This window comes from Dermacentor variabilis, chromosome 2 (genome assembly GCF_050947875.1).
Source record: "Dermacentor variabilis isolate Ectoservices chromosome 2, ASM5094787v1, whole genome shotgun sequence".
Taxonomy (NCBI): domain Eukaryota; kingdom Metazoa; phylum Arthropoda; class Arachnida; order Ixodida; family Ixodidae; genus Dermacentor; species Dermacentor variabilis.
In genome coordinates this window covers 48,895,923-48,912,040 of record NC_134569.1, presented here as the reverse complement: position 1 = coordinate 48,912,040, position 16,118 = coordinate 48,895,923, and the positions used below count along the sequence as shown (strand labels likewise).

At 45.5% G+C, this 16,118-nt stretch overlaps 1 protein-coding gene and 1 long non-coding RNA gene across 4 annotated transcripts in view; one reads left to right on the top strand and one right to left on the bottom strand.

Moving 5' to 3' along the window:
• Positions 1 to 14,708, bottom strand: part of LOC142571807 (uncharacterized) — a 99,139-nt gene extending 84,431 nt beyond the window's left edge. Inside the window, exon 1 of the long non-coding RNA XR_012825952.1 lies at positions 14,629 to 14,708. This is a non-coding gene — a long non-coding RNA (uncharacterized LOC142571807). The remainder of the gene's footprint in view (positions 1 to 14,628) is intronic.
• LOC142571805 (monocarboxylate transporter 13-like) overlaps positions 1 to 16,118 on the top strand; it is a 57,936-nt gene that overhangs the window by 4,433 nt on the left and 37,385 nt on the right. For all 3 annotated transcript variants that reach the window (XR_012825951.1, XM_075680430.1, XM_075680431.1), the window contains exons 3-5: positions 7,437 to 7,656; positions 12,733 to 12,876; positions 14,650 to 15,031. Coding sequence is in view for 2 of the 3 variants with exons in the window: in XM_075680430.1 (XP_075536545.1) it covers positions 7,470 to 7,656; positions 12,733 to 12,876; positions 14,650 to 15,031 (713 nt within the window). In the remaining variant the exon portion in view is untranslated. The remainder of the gene's footprint in view (positions 1 to 7,436; positions 7,657 to 12,732; positions 12,877 to 14,649; positions 15,032 to 16,118) is intronic.

Here is a 16,118-nt window from a genome sequence, read left to right as displayed (position 1 = left end):
AGTCAAACAGGGACCTTAAAGACTTTCAGATCGGCTCATTTTGGTGTATCCTCTTGGTGGTCCCCAATTCCATAGTCATTGTGGGACACATTAACGTCGATGTGCCTCGTCCCGTCGGAAAGTGGTTCCAATTGGCATTTCTCTTGGAAAGGCTCCGCCTTCAATGTTACACCAAGACCTGTCTCCATGACGCGAAATCGGTTGGGCATAGACCTAACGTTTGCTAAGAACCTAATCTCCAGTATCGTCACAGAGCCCATGGCCATCTATCATAGCGACGGTAAAGCCTTAAGTAATGTTGTCGCCAGATAAACGTAAATCAGATAAACATGACAACGTGCATATTTGCGTTATACTGTTTTGTTGTTTCAGTTTATTCTTTATAGTTATATGCAGCTCCGCTGGTCATCCGCCTTCACAGAGGGAAATGCCTCTGAATTCTTTTTTTTTTTGGTACTTCAGGAAACAGGCAGTGATGGTATTGCGCGCAACGTATTCTTCGGTACCATAAAGAACAGGGATGGCGAGCTCGTCGCGGGGGTCATTGTTGTAGCATGTAACAGCGAGCGAGGGAGAGAAGAACGCGAAATCTTGATTTTCACTGCTCGGAAACGGGCCGCTGGGCGCCTGGGACGCTAGGCCGTTCGACGCTCGCCCGATAACTTTCAAATCGTGCTAGACTGTACAGGCGCCCAAATCTTTAACTGGCGTGCGCGAGCGGCGACTTTTCCGTGCGTCAGCGCCGTATGACCGGGCGAGGCTGGAAACAGCTTAGCAGACGATGGGCCCAGCTGAGCGCGCTTTGTCCGTATGCACTTAGCCTCAGACTCTTTGCAGCCGCGCCCCGTCATACGGCGCTGACGCACGGAAAAGTCGCCGCTCGCGCACGCCAGTTAGATTTGGGCGCCCGTACACTGGGAAAAAGGGCTATCAGAGTGCTGATATAATTTCGCTTATTACGTGCATTCTGCTAACGAATGGTTTCTTGATGCTTTAGGAAAATTTGAAGGCGTAGCAGCTTTTATTATTTCGATTGTATCGCGTTCTGCAACATGAATACGAAGCAGATGGCAGCACATACGGAGCTTTTAACGCAGCCTTCGATAGTCATTCAAGGCAGGCTGGGTTGCGATATGTCGCGAACTACAATGCTTGTCGTAGGTAGTGTCCTACAAGCTCATATTCGATGTTGTCTGAAGAGCGGCTGACGGATCGGAAATTTCTTCGGGTTTATACCAAGCCGTCGTGCTGACATGAGCCTATGTGGCAGCCCTGCAACACCGCTCGCCAGCCAGACAACTACTGCTGTTGTTATTTTTTGGTTTTGCTTTCCGCGCTATTGTCGATATCTTTTGGGAATTTCGAACACAATTAAGTAGTATTTAAGATTGCTTCTATAGCGACCCAAGCACACGTGACCACGCTGCGGTCTAATTTTTTCGCGATCGGGGGAGGGGAGAGGACGTTTTTTCGCCCGACCATTTGAACAAGCCCATCTACAGTGAATTTCACGCTGTATTACGGCAGTGCACGAGTCCCAGCGCGATAGAAAGAACAACGGAGCACGAAGGGTATAAAAGTGGCCAAAAATCCTACGAGGGGGCGGCGAAGCACCTTTAGCGCATGTCCTGTATAGGAAACAAGAACTCGCTCCGGAAGCGCCCTTTTCTGCGCATTAGGCCAAGAATGTAGAAAAGCGTGCACGCGACAGGCACCTATATTGCATTCGTGCACTGTTAGACGGCGTACAGGCGTGCAGCACCGAAACCAAAATTTCTTTGACCTTCAGCGAGTCGATAATCTTCGTAGTACGGAAAATTTTTTTAAACGTGGCTGACCAGTAAAGCTACTTCGTACATATATTCACGTCCGGGCGAAGAGCGTAGGTTGGGAGTAATAACTGCTTGGAAAACTAGTTTACAAAATCCATATCACGTTTCGCACGCGTCAACAATATTTCTGGCACAAAAGAAAAATAATTTGAAAGTTCCACCTTTGAAACGTGGTAATATTTGCATTTTCAAACGTGCCTTAGAGTCTGGCGCTTACGATTCGGGAAGCAGACTATCAGCTGCCGCTCGACGATGTACACAGCTGGAAACGGGTTTGTCTAATCTATGACGAAAGCGCTGGACCTGTTAAGTATATCGTATCTGAGGCTCTCTGGTACTCGTATTTGCGCTCATGTTTCCCTGATCGCGGTGAGAATGCCGCGAGCAGTACTTCCTAAAAAAGCTGTAAGTTGTGGATCAATATGCCCTCCTTGCGTTCTCCTTACTTGTGTTAACTTCTTGACGTGGAGTAAGGTATTCAAATATCCTTTCTGCAGAAGGTACTCAATGGGCACTTGGGATGTCGTAGAGGGTAAAAAATGACTATACATGCACTCGTCTACGTTTCAAAGAAACCCTGTATTGTGGAAAACAACCCAGCATGGTTTTTTCTACATAGCAAAAATTAATAAAATAATGAAAAAATAAAATTAGTTTGCTTGTGTGGTTTCGTGATAACGCACAATAAATTGAATGCCAACTTGTGCTGAGTTGTTGGAGAATAAAACAAATTCTAAGGATCGTTATCTGGTCAAGATCATTATCTAGTCCTGATCTAATTATAAGGCATACCATAGTTGGGGGCACTGGATTAATTTTGACCACCCCGGATACTTTAACGTGCGCCCAATCCACGGTACTTGCTGCTATAAAAATCAAGTGCAATTTCGAAAAGGGCGTTTTTATGCCGGTCATGATTCCGAAAAGCGTGAAAGAACACGGAAGAGAAAGTCGCGTGCCGATATCACCTTGAAGATCTCGCATCAGATCGACGTGACGTCATAGATTTTGGCAGTTTCTGCTCAGCTTTGGCAAATAGTTTACCAATGAAAATTAAGAAAAATTACATTTGTAAGTGAGCAACAACTGAATGTGGGAAACTTTGCAAGCGCTTTGGGAATAAAGGGGGCCGAGGTGTGTTAAAATAAGGTGTAATTAAATAACATAGGAGTGACACAATTAGCGCTGAGGTTAATTTGGGCAATTAACGAAATATTTTGAGGTTACTTTCCATACGCTTAGTAATCTTTTCCACAGAAAAAGCGACTGTAGTTTCGACACACTAACCCGATGGTGCAAAAGAGTCGTGTTGATTTGTAGGGTCCCTCTAGCAAGTATTTTCGCAACGTCCGTTTGGGACTGTACTACTTCATTGTAAATATGTGAGCAGCCTACTTCTCAACATGCAGGCTTTCAGCGTTTACTATAATGCAAGGAGAATGTAGTTGGCGCTGTAGAAACAGTTATTGGACTAATTGGGTTTTTTCATAGACTGCGGTCATGATCTGGGAAGCAAAGGCAATTTACCAGCAGTGCCACCATTTAGTTACGTGCAGCAATAATGATACTTCAAATTATTTCTAATGTGTCAACTGCTATATATCGATTCTACAGTGCCTTGGTACATGGAAACGAACAGCGCGATGTCCTCCTTGGATATGTTATTATTTATTTGTTTAATGTGGTTGGTTGAACACACAAAAAAATTAGGTGAAGGGGGGTAACAGACATGGTTTCTAAGAGTTCTTGAATTTTAATATGTTGGACGTGACAGCAAGGAATGCCAAAATGAGGTGACAGTCACTCGTCCTTTGAACAAAATAATTTAATAGTTAATACACCGTAATTTAGTGTACGCTTTAATTTGGCGATCCGTTTACAATTCTTTTGTGAACATTCAGTTAAAATCAGAACAAATATAAGTCGTGCTCTGTCTTTATGTAGTAATTTTGTTTACGATACTGTCAGCCTTCTCTGGCTGCCCCAGAGCGAGCATAACAACACAAACTTGACAAAAAACATTTGCAGTTTTTCTAAAGATACCTCAATGAAATTACGTGGACGAACATATCAAGGCCAAGTCTGTTCCGGCCAATCAATTATGGCTCGCGTGTGCGATAATTTAATACTTGGTGAGAACTTTTCATGACAGCAGCTATTCTATACGAGAACAAATTAAAGAAGAATTATAATAGTGTAACTTTACGATTTCTAAAGACTTCCATAAAAGCGGGGAAACTTAGTCCCGTCATATTCGTCTTAAGCGCCTATTTATCCTAAATAATATTACTCTTCATTTATATTCCCTTTAAAATCAGATCTTTTTTCTCTGGAAGCCACTCGCAAATAGCAGCCCCCAAGTTGACTAGCAATATGTAACCTTTCTTTGGGCCAGCATTGTTACTCCGTGGCGTAATATATCCGTTCATTAAGAATTGAGGAGGCTTAGGAGTGAGGATCAACGGCGTGTATCTCGGGAGCCTTCGATTTGCAGGTGACATTGTCCTGTTCAACAACACTGGGGACGAGTTAAAACAAATTATTGAGGACCTTAACAGGGACAGCTTAAGAGTGGGGTTGAAGATTAATATGCATAAGAAAAAGGTAATGATCAATAGCCGGGCAAGGAAACAAGAGTTCAGGATCGCCAGTCAGCCTCTAGAGTCGGTGAAGGAGTACGTTTACCTAGGTCAATTACTAACAGGGGACCCTGATAACGAGAAGGAAACTTACAGAAGTATAACAATAGGTTGAAGCGCATACGGCCGACATGGTCAGATCCTGACTGGAAGCTTACCATTATCATTGAAAAGAAAGGTGTACAATCAATGCATTCTACCGGTGCTAGCATATGGGGCAGGAACTTGGGAGACTTACAGAGAAGCTCGAAAACAAGTTAAGTACCACGCAAAGAGCGATGGAACTAAGAATGTTAGGCATAACGCCTATGTTAAGAGACGGGAAGAGAGCGGTGTAGATCAGAGAGCAAACCGGGATAGGCGATATGCTAATTGACATTAAGAGAAAAAATAGAGCTGGGAAGGTCATGTAATGCGCAGGTTAGATAGCGGATAGATTGTAACCATTACGGTTACACAATGGGTGCCAAGAGAAAAGAATCGCAGTCGAGGACGGCAGAAGACAAGGTGGGGTGATCAAATTAAGAAATTATCAGGTGCTAGTTGAAATCGGCTGGCGCAGGACAGGGATACATGGTGATCACAGGGAGAGGCTTTCGTCCTGCAGGGGATATAAAACATGATGATGATGATGATGATGATGATGATGATGATGATGCTACCGTGTTTGGTATACGCTGCATTATGAGGTACACGTGCTGGTATAATTGGACTTACTTCAAGCGCGATCTGCACTGACAGCTGTCTGCCCAATGTAAATCAGGCTATTGAATTAAGTTTTGATGTCTTTTTACGTGCCAAAACCACGCTATAATTATGAGGCGCGCCATGGTAGGGCACTCCTGATTAGTTTTGACTACCTGGAGTTTTTAACGTGGACTCAGTGCATGGTACACGGGCATTTTTGCATTTCGCCCCATCAAAATGCGGTCGCCACGGCCAGGATTTGATCCCGTGGCCTCGGGCTTAGCAGCACAACGCACTAACATCTATGCCCCCACGGCGGCCATGTCTAAGGAAACTTCACTAAACAAGGCCAGATTATAAACAGAATAACCTATCAAAAGCTAAAGGTGAGCGAATATCGACCCATTCGATTACGAAGAGAATACGAATAGCAAGTATTGAATGCCGAATCGAATGTCGAATAGTTCAAAGCAGACGTGTATATTTACAGCAGGAGTATTTATTTCGGTAAAGTTATAGGTAACACACCTATACCCATAAGTACACGTAAGGCCGCCGACAAGTTAGACAGCTAACTATCGTGGACAAACTAACAGTTTTAAATATGAGACCACTGATGTCAATAAAAGCTGCACGAATAGTCTCTGAGCTCCTGTTTGGCTAAGCACGAGGTCGCGGAATCGAACTCGGCCACGGCGGCCGCATTTCGATGGGGCGAAATGCGGAAACACCCGTGTGCTTAGATTTTGGTGCACGTTAAGGAACACCAGGTGGCGCAAGATTCCGGAGTTCCCCACTACGGCGTGCCTCATAATCAGAAAGTGGCTTTGGCAGGTAAAACCCAATATTCTTTTTTTAGCCTCTCAGCTCCTTTAGATGCTGGTTGCACACAAGCTTTCCAAGAATGAATGGACGCTGTATGACTAGCTTTTCGACAGTGCTAAATAAGTGATTGCTGAAGAAAGATCAGATTTAGAGAAAAAAAAATTCGCCTACGATTACGTTACTCCCTAGTGCGAAATTTAAGCGCAGCTCTATACGCGTTTTTATTTCGCAATATATTGGCTGGCGCGGACAATCTGTCTCATACGGCACGTTGCAATTGGAGTGAAGTGTGGCGCGACTGCCTCGCTAATAGGGAGGTCACGAGATGCAGCGCATGGGTTATGCGTGGAAGCGATTCAAAGCAACCACCGCACACACATCTCCGTTGACACAGCGCTTTGTTTAGATACAGACGACTAGCGCTATTCTAGCGCCATCGCATAGCCATCGTCCCCGCACAGCCCGTCTTGTGCGGCACTATGCTTTTCATCTTACGCTTTCACCATAACCTCCTCCTCCGCTTTCCGCCTCACGCTCTCTTCGCTATCGCCATCTCCCATCTCTACCTGCGCTCAGCCTTCGCTGTCATCCTTCACTGTGCTCGTTCGCTCGATGGCGAGGTATGACGTCGACGCTCTCTGCAGGAGTGGGCGCCTATAGGAGCTGCGCTCTAAAAAAATGCTGTAGTATTTATGTGCCGTAAGAACACGCAATAAGGCTGCGCCAAGAAATATATCACTGATTGTTGTGCAAGAGCAAAAAGAAGAGCTTCAGGACTAAAATGCCAGAACACTAAACAACCAACTACAACAAAAGATCACAGGCGGTCCTTGTATAGCTTCCGAAGCGAAATTGAGAATGAAACTTGCCTTACCCCATTTTTTTCTGCATTGCTCTAAAAACGTCGGGAAAAGAAGGCTGTACTTGTCCAGAGCAATTGGTCAAGGCGTGACGCGTGGCGCGTGGCGCGTGACGTCAAAGCGTCAAGGTGTGACGCGTGCGTTGACGCACGCGTCAACGCCTGTATGCGCGTGCGTCTCAAAGAGTTACTTGGCCACCAACAGTGCTCTCGCGACTCGATTGCGCGAGAGCGCGCACCCTTTGCGTTCGCTCCTTTCTATCGCAAGTCCAACCACCGGCCGCTTACCGCCAACCAGAAACACGGGAGAAAGCGGCCTAGAAAGCTGTTCGCTTTAAGAAAAAAAAAAACAATCCAAGATTCTATCCCATGTACACAACTTTGCCGCTATTTTATCATCAGCAAAGCTATCATTATGTTGTCGCCATTGTCATAGTCGTCATGGCTTTGCCGTTGTCATTGTAATCGTCTTCGCCTGAGCTGCTATCACTGCTTTTGGGTGACAATAAATGATCTGTTCTGAGTGATCCTGTAAGGATTTCCTTTTTTTTTTCCTTTTGAACACAGCCTTGTGTCGACCATTGTCCTTTGCAGCGGTGACAGTCAGCGACAAGACCCATCCGAACCATGACGCTGCCGGATTCTCGGGCCTGTTGGCCCGTGGCCATCTCTGCGGCCATCTACGTGTTCGTGGCAATGATGCTAATCAAGTCCGAGTCTGTCATCTACATTGGCTTTATGGACATGCTGAAGGTTAACAGACAGGACGCCTCCTGGCCCCTTACCGTGGCTATCATCATGTCACAGTTGGCAGGTATGAACTCGGTGTAGACGTCTGCCAGTTACCATCCTGACGTGATGGAAAGAGGCTTCACCTAGGAGATCTACCTTTTCACAATTTTGTTTTATCGAATATGCACCGCCATACCTCTTCCATTCTTTATAGTCATGCCCGAAGTTTTGTGGTGGCTCGCGCCACACCAAATTCCTATGTTTTGAGTGCGCGTGTGCGTGTGTGTGCGTGTGTGTGTGTGTGTGTGTGTGTGTGTGTGTGTGTGTGTGTGTGTGTGTGTGTGTGTGTGTGCGTGTGTGTGCGTGTGTGTGCGTGTGTGTGCGTGTGTGTGCGTGTGTGCGTGTGCGTGCGTGTGTGTGTGTGTGTGTGTGTGTGTGTGTGTGTGTGTGTGTGTGTGTGTGTGTGTGTGTGTGTGTGTGTGTGTGTGTGTGTTTGTGCACGCGCGCGCGCTCCGATGGGCGTGCAAACGATCGTGACAACCCTTACTTCATTTGTTTTTCATTATCGTTTTTACTTCAGTCTTTGTTCTTCTTTTTATTTACCTTTCGCATTCATTTCGTAATTTGTTTTATTATCCTTTCTTCAAGAGGTCCATTACTTTTGTTAAAGTAACCGGCTCCTTAGTACCACATTTTTCCAATATGTATCCCTTACGAACTTCTTCTTATGCACTATCACACAAATAGCTTGAAACATGCTTGAGTCACTGCAACGAGAATTCAGTAATCATCGGGTACGGCTAAATATTTCTTTACGCATGCCTGACTTAGATTCTTGCTCTACTCACTGACACCTCGTGGTTGGATATGTGAAACCAATAAAATGTAGTAACAAACGTAGAAAACAGCTGTAGGACTCCATACCCGCACAGACGGTTATCTCGATATGTGCGCACCTGAATCTACAGGTCCGTACGACGCTGTAGTGATTGAATCGCACATAGTTGTATGTTGAACCGCTTAATCTGCGGAACAGTGCCCGGAGCTAACTGTGAATTTAACATAAATTCGGACAAGTGGGCAAGCATGCATAATGGTGAAACAGCGCAGGTAAACACACATGACAGCGCAAGAAAGGAAAATGGCATCGACTTTTGGCAAATTCTTTCTTTAGGACGGCAGGAAGCGTGCAAGTTAGCCTTCCGTCATGCTATCTCGGGATAAAATATTGTTGTTTGAAAGTATATGTCATTGACAACACCTTTCTTTAATGATTGTCAAATATATTCAACTACTTTGCTTTTGTAATGGTAGTGTTCCCGTTTGTGCGTGTATATCTACAGAACACGCTTGAATAATTTAGTAGATGGTGACCTCTGTTTCATGCATTCACGTATGTGCTTCTTTGCAAGGTATATGTACACATCGTAGCGAAGGTCCCATAGAAGCCCATACATCCTGCAACGGCGGCTTGTGGAAGCACGACAGAACCATCTACATTTCGCGGGGCCAACTGCTCGGTGGAAAAAAAAATCAGTTTGCTGTTCGAGACTTGTTGCGCCAAGTCGTCTGTTGCGCCAGCTAACATCACATCGCATATACAAGGCACACAACAGTCCAAATTATGTGTAAGTGAGAATATTCGCCGCAACGTCGCGTCCCAATGTGAACTATAGATACACCCATTTGTATATATCGACCTCATTATATAACGGCAAGCATTACACTGGTGAGCCTTGAGAGTTGTCCATGCATTTATAGGAATGCGTTCCTCCAGACGTTGAGCTAAGTATGCCTGTGTCCGTAGTACCAACACACGTCTGTTATTTTGGTGTTAAGCTAAAGTCAACATTACACTGAAATAATTCACAGAAACAACACTATTTTTCACTAACACAACACGCGTGCCAGCTGCAGTTTATTTATATTACTGAACGCATACAACAACCTAATAGTTAGTGAAAAGGCAGTTACAAAATAAAGTTACTAATCAAATCTTATAAATTTATTCCATATATATTGGCATTACCTTTTATGGCTACGCATAAGAGAGTTTTGGCCTAGACCCGCCGTGGTTGCTCAGTGGCTATGGTGTTGGGCTGCTGAGCACGAGGTCGCGGGATCGAATCCCGGCCACGGCAACCGCATTTCGATGGGGGCGAAAAACACCCGTGTACTTAGATTTATGTGCATGTTAAAGAACACAAGGTGGTCGAAATTTCCGGAGTCCTCCACTACGGCGTGCCTCATAATCAGAAAGTGGTTTTGGCACGTGAAACCCCATAATTTACTTTTGGCCATAGAGTTTCCTCTATTATTTGTATGAAACTCTATGGTTTCGGCGATATTACAGTGCTAAATACTGTAGTACAACCTCGGCATATCTTAGCACGCATCGCCATGAGCAAACAGTTTAGTACTCATAATTATTCGTGGATGGAAGAAAACAGCCTGTAACTTCACATTTATTAAAAATTCTAATTACATTGTCTGTACTTCTCAAATGTTTCCATTGGTGACGTATTATACGCCTAATTTTCATCAACTAGTGTTTTGCTTCGCCAGATGTAGTCGCGCTTCAATCGCACAACCGTAATTATTGATGTAGCTACTCATTAGTTTGGGACCGTATTTCAGCCTCGCCTTCGCGACCATGTGAATTGACCTTGCTCCTTCGTTTCTTGAAATAGAATTTAATTGAGAAGGAACGGATAGTAGCCCGTTCTAGTGCAAGCGCCAACCTCTTATTACATCATATCGATATCACGCAAAATAGGTTGACACCTTTAGAAGGCACCGTCTGGTCCTTGTTACATGGGAAAAAAAAAGAAAGTCACAAAATGTGGTGGAAAGACACCGAATACAGTCAAAGAGCACGAATACAATGTCCGGCACCTGAGTTTTGAGAGAGAGAGAAAAGTTTAATGATATGAAATGCAGGATGTCGGTCTGAGTATTCATTCCTCTTTCCTCCCTTCCTTCCTATCTTCCATTTCTGTGTTGCTGTCACCTCCCTTCAGAAGAGTAGGCAGGCGTTGTGCCCCTTCCGGTGGCAGTTGCCAGCCTGCTCCTCGCCTTCCCTTTCCTGTTAACTGTATATATGTGTATATGTGTTCAAAACAAATAATAATAATAATAATAATAATAATTCCTCTATCCAGCAACTCTGCGCTGGGGTGAAGGGACGAGGGAAAGAAAGAGGGAAGAAAGAGGTGCCTGATGGATGACGATAACGAGAGGAAGGGGATATAAAACACATAACAAGCAATGTGGTCTACTCAAAGCGTACAGTTCAGGCCCGTAGTTTTTTTAAAAATCAAGTAAGGCCTGGATGGCCTCAAAAGTCTACTTAACGTCTGGCCAAGGGCCTAAAATAAGGTCCTCCTACAATGGTGGGCTGTCGAGGCGCGTAAGACAACTGTTCAACTTTTGTCGCTCTTCCACGTACTGAGGACAGTCGCACAGCACATGACCTATTGTCTCACTCGCATTGCACAGCTCACAGTCTGGAGACAGTGCGTCACGTGACGTGCACGTTCCCGCGGCTAAACGCCACTCCCAGCCTAAGTCTGTGCAGAAAGACTGCCACGGCTGCGTTGACTTTTTGGTCCAAACTTAGAAATAGTCAGTGGCGACTACTCGGATTGTCCCAGTGCTTTTCTGTCGCTCTTGGCATGACACTTAAGAGAAGGCAGTTGGCGTCCGCTCTTGAAAAAGGAATTGCAAGCAGTGGCTGTGGTTCTTCGAATGCTTTCTTCGCTTCCGCATCGGTCAGTTCGTTGGCGTGTACACCGCAATGACTGGGAATCCACTGAAATGTAATGTGGTGGCGGTTCTTTTCTGCTAGAGGGCATATTATATCTCCGTAGTTTGAAGAGCCAACACTATGTAAGAACTTCCCTGCATTACGACTCTAAGTAGCTGCACAGACGATTTTGCTTCAACGAAGGCTGTCCATACTTGAGGAGGCTGGCGCGATATATTTAACTGCCTCTCTGATTGCCACTAGTTCCGTGGATTTTCACGTCTTGTTATAGAGACGAAACCGCCGAATGACTTGCTGCGCAGGCACAACGAAAGCCGCACCTGACGCATACGATGAGAGCGATCCGTCTGTCTATACGTTCACAGATGGGTCACATTCCTGCGACATATATTCAACTGTCAGGTGCCTGAGGTTTGCGGTAGGTACTGGCGGTTTTTTAAAGATTCCGGGAATAGACAGACGTAGCCATATTTGGAACATTACACATGGGCATACGTGAAAGGTCAGGAGGGGCAAAGGATGATGGTATGGCAGATGTGTGGCGGAAAACGGAGTGCGGCTGTATGTCGGGAAGCATCGATAAGGGATGGCGTCGGCGACGGCACAGCAGCCGCAGGAATACTCAAAAAGGTTCCCATCGTAGAAAGATTGGTACAGGGGTGACAAAAACTTCCTCGTTGTACAATAAGTTGACGTGCAATGTGGAACCCCTAGGCATGTTCTCAGTATCTGTGCCTGGGTGCTTTCCAGCGTACGCAAACATGACGAGCTCATACTTTGCAAAACAAGCATTCTATACCGAATGTAGCCGACGTAGAGAGCCTGGTACAGCTGGAGTAGCGAGTGCTAAGAGGGGCCTCACTTCATACCGGCCATAAAGCGAAAAACTTGAGTAAGTCCAGTTCATTTTTTCTTTAACATTGCCACATGCTTCGACCATGAAACACCGCGGTGAACGACAAAGCAGAGCTATCTGTTGTGGGTCGCATGTGGAATGACATTTCCGTTGATAATTGTCGGATACCGACACATAAGTACCTTGTGAACGCTATCGCAGCGACCTGACCTTTGTGTTCATGATCTCCGAATTCTGAACTTCTCTCCACGTTTTCTTGATTTTTTCCCCTTTCCTTGGTTCTCCAGTGCACCGCAACCAGCTCGGCTAGGTCTGGCAAACCTCTCTGCCTTCCTCTTATCATTTCTTTGTTTATCTCTCCCTCGCTCTCTCGTGGACATCATCTGCCGATGAAGAGAAGCGCGCAGCGAAGCACGAAACCGATAGCCTAACTTTATCCGAAGCCATAGCTGTGTCATTTCAGGCTTTCTCATCTGTTTACTGTCCGTCCAGGTGGTTTTGCATACGCGAAAGTGTGATAACGATTATCTGCGCAGGCCCCGTGTACGGCATACTGGGCATGTGGATGTCCGAGCGTGCCATGCTGGTGTGCGGCGCCCTGCTGTGCGCGTTGCCGGTGATGATGTGCTCGCTGGCCAATAGCCTCGCAGTCGTCGTCTTGCTGTACGGCGTGATTTACGGTGAGAGGTGCCAGCCACGACGACGATTCTGATTTAATGAATGTAAACGAGTGAATGTTTGACCACAGATCGGGCCTGCTACACTTAACTTGTAGGTAAGAAGCGCAAACTCAAACAGAAAAATACACTCAAAGTACAAAACACTGTCAAAAGTCTATAGCGTAATGCCAAACCACTAACAGAACAAGTCCGCGTATCACGTAGGAAAGAAAAAAAAATCTTACAAGCCTGCGATTACAATACAATCATGAACAGGTCGTGTTAACTTAGAGGAAATTAAAATTACCCATTAGCTACACTGCTCACCAGGTATTCATCAATTCACTGTCTACGAGAAAAATCTAGTAGAACTTTCAGAGCCAGTCTCTCTTTCTTGGGACACGACCAAGGTCCAAGTGCTTTCTGCGCATAAAAAGGCGTCTATAAAAAAGTTAAGGCGGCTGTGAAAAACCTCTCGCTGCTAGTCATGTTGTGGACACTCAGCGAGACAATGCTCTACAGAAAGTTACATTGTGCTGCATTACGGGAACTCCGATGCTATCCTCTTCTTTAAACAATGCGCTGCGACTGAAGCCATTTCCTGCATTATAAGTTTGGGGTTGCTCGGCCCACGATATGTTGTAATGCACAAATAAAGCAGGGTTGCTCGAGAGTGGAGACACCGTACGAAGAGACATTCACGGCCTTAGCATTAGCACGGTAGTGCTACACTTAAATATGATAGAGTGCAGAGCTAACCAAGTTAAAAGATTTAACGCAGTGAAAAAACAGCCTGGCGACGGGAAACAAAGAAAGACACAGGATAACTGCTGCTGTTTTTTGAGCCCTGTATTCCTGCGCTAGACACGTACCGTTCTTCGAGGAGCATTTTGGAAATGATAATCCACTCTATTTACTTCTTTACTCGCTAAGAAATGAAGCGATTGATCGCTGGAAAGTGCGATGTCGACAGTATAGGCTAGCTTTTCACTATTTATAACGTCCGGAGTTACTAAGACGGAATGATGGGCGAGTTGTCGCGGGCCGATTTTTTCGTTCTCACTGACCGTACTCCGATGAGACAGAATGCAAAAAAGGAAGAAAAAGAAAATTGTCCTAATGCTGTACAGGAAGTTTTTTGTAGTTCCTGTGCCAGTGCATATATATTAGAACTTATTTTTCATGATAATTGTACTAATAGTAAATTAATTGTAGTCTTGGTACTAAATGCAATCAGTAAGTCGAAAGAGGGTCGCTCGACGGAGCATGGATGCTTAACTCCTTTTTTTTAATTATCATCACTCTGAAGAGGCAATGAGCATTGCTAAAGTCACTTCACTACGCGGTGGCAGCTGCCCAGGGCTGCTTGTATCACGTGATGATTGCCGCGACGCGAAGATGCTGCTCGCAGGTGTTAACAAAACTTTCCCTACTGTCAGTTAGATACTATCAGGCCCGACTTTGTTTCAATATGCGCTTTAAGAGCACATGCAACTGGAGCCCACTTTCGCGCTACCATGGCTTTCGGGCCTGTTCGCTTTTAGCGAAAGAGCCCCCTATAGCGAAGACAATTTTATCTGACGACGGCTTTGTTATAATGAGTGTTTTATGCAGTTCGCTTCCACTGTGTGTGCTTGTGCAAATCATGCGCGCGCGTATTCTGTGTTTGAGTACCTGTAGTTTCGTACACCACTTGCACGTAATCAGAAGTAGTAGGCTATACGAATGACCGGGGATACGTTTGTGAAGTACATAAAGAAATGTTTCTCTTACCTCACACGCGCGCGCCGACAGGCCTTGGCGTGGCGTGTGAAGAAGTGCTCCCCTTCACCGTGGTGGCCCGCCATTTCGTGAGGTATCGGGGCACCGCCATGAGCTTGCTCTTCGTCGTGACAGCGATATCGGGCTTCGTGTCCCCTCTCATCACTGAGGCCTTGCGCCAGGCGCTTGATTTCCGGGTCGCTCTCCTGGTGCTCGGGGCCCTGCAGCTCAACATGCTGTTCGGCTGCATCTTCGTCAACCGTGTGCCGCCATCCCGAGAGCCCGACTGCGACCAGGATGACGACCAGAGCACGCAGCCCGTCACCACCCGAATGCGCAGGAGCAGCTTTCAGACTGCGTCGTTCGCGCATTCCTGCTCCAAGGACCTCGTCACTTCTTTTGCTACCTGCGCCGAGTAAGTATCAGACATACAACGAACGCCGAACATTAAGGGGTGACAAGAGAGAGAAAAGAACGAATACAAGGCAGGGGTATGTTAACCAGAAGAAAGTCTGACTGGCTACCCAACACTGGGAGACGGAAAAAGGGGAATCGAGGGAGAGAGAAAGTGCAAGGATAGATATTCCATAAATATGCTAAAATACGAAGTGATGTTAGCAAGTTCGTACACCAAGCCTATGGATGAGGGATGATGAAAAAATGAATGGACGTGCCCGCACACTGCTCGAGCGCAATTGGAAATGCCACATAAAGTTTTGAGGTAGACATGTCGTTCTTTATGTTCTATGACTAGACTGACGCCATTTTTGGGGACACAGTCAACAAAATTGTAAGGCAAGCCCGTGCATAACTTTGGAAGATGGAGCTCATGGCCCAACTCTTAAGGGGCAGGACCACTGTTAACAGTAGTCAAGAGGACAGGAGAATTGGGAAAATAACTATGTTTAAACGACAACCTAACTTAGGACTAGCTTCAATTGGGCACACTACTAAGACTTGAGTAATCAAATAAACAGGCAAACAATATTTGCGAAGTTACGAAGCTTTACTTCACGTTGTTTATTTTTATTGCTTTCCTTTTATTTCTGTCTCTTTTTTTTTTCCTAAAGCATCAAGGAAGCATTTCCCAAACTGCATAACACAAGCGTACTCGCTGCTTAACATTTCATTTTCTACCTTCTCTGGCGGCGCATGTTAAGGCTATTGCGCCCGGCACCTGTTCGAAGCGTCTTGTGCCAAATAATATGTGATCGACTGTAGCAGAAGCTGCAGGATATATACACTACGGCTTCGGAATATATCACTGCAGCTCATGAATTAACAAGGCAGGACGGCACAGAGAACGTGAAAAAAAAAAAACTGGAGAAGGTGAGACCTTTGACTAGTCAAGTTAGCGTCACAGAACTCAGACATTTGAGGCGAGCTGTACAATACAGTTGGGCAAAGTAAATGGCAAGACTCACACTGTGTATGGGCATGTAGCTCTGCGCCGGCGCACAATGCCATGTCATCCAGCAACCAAGAGTAACTGTAGGTTAACC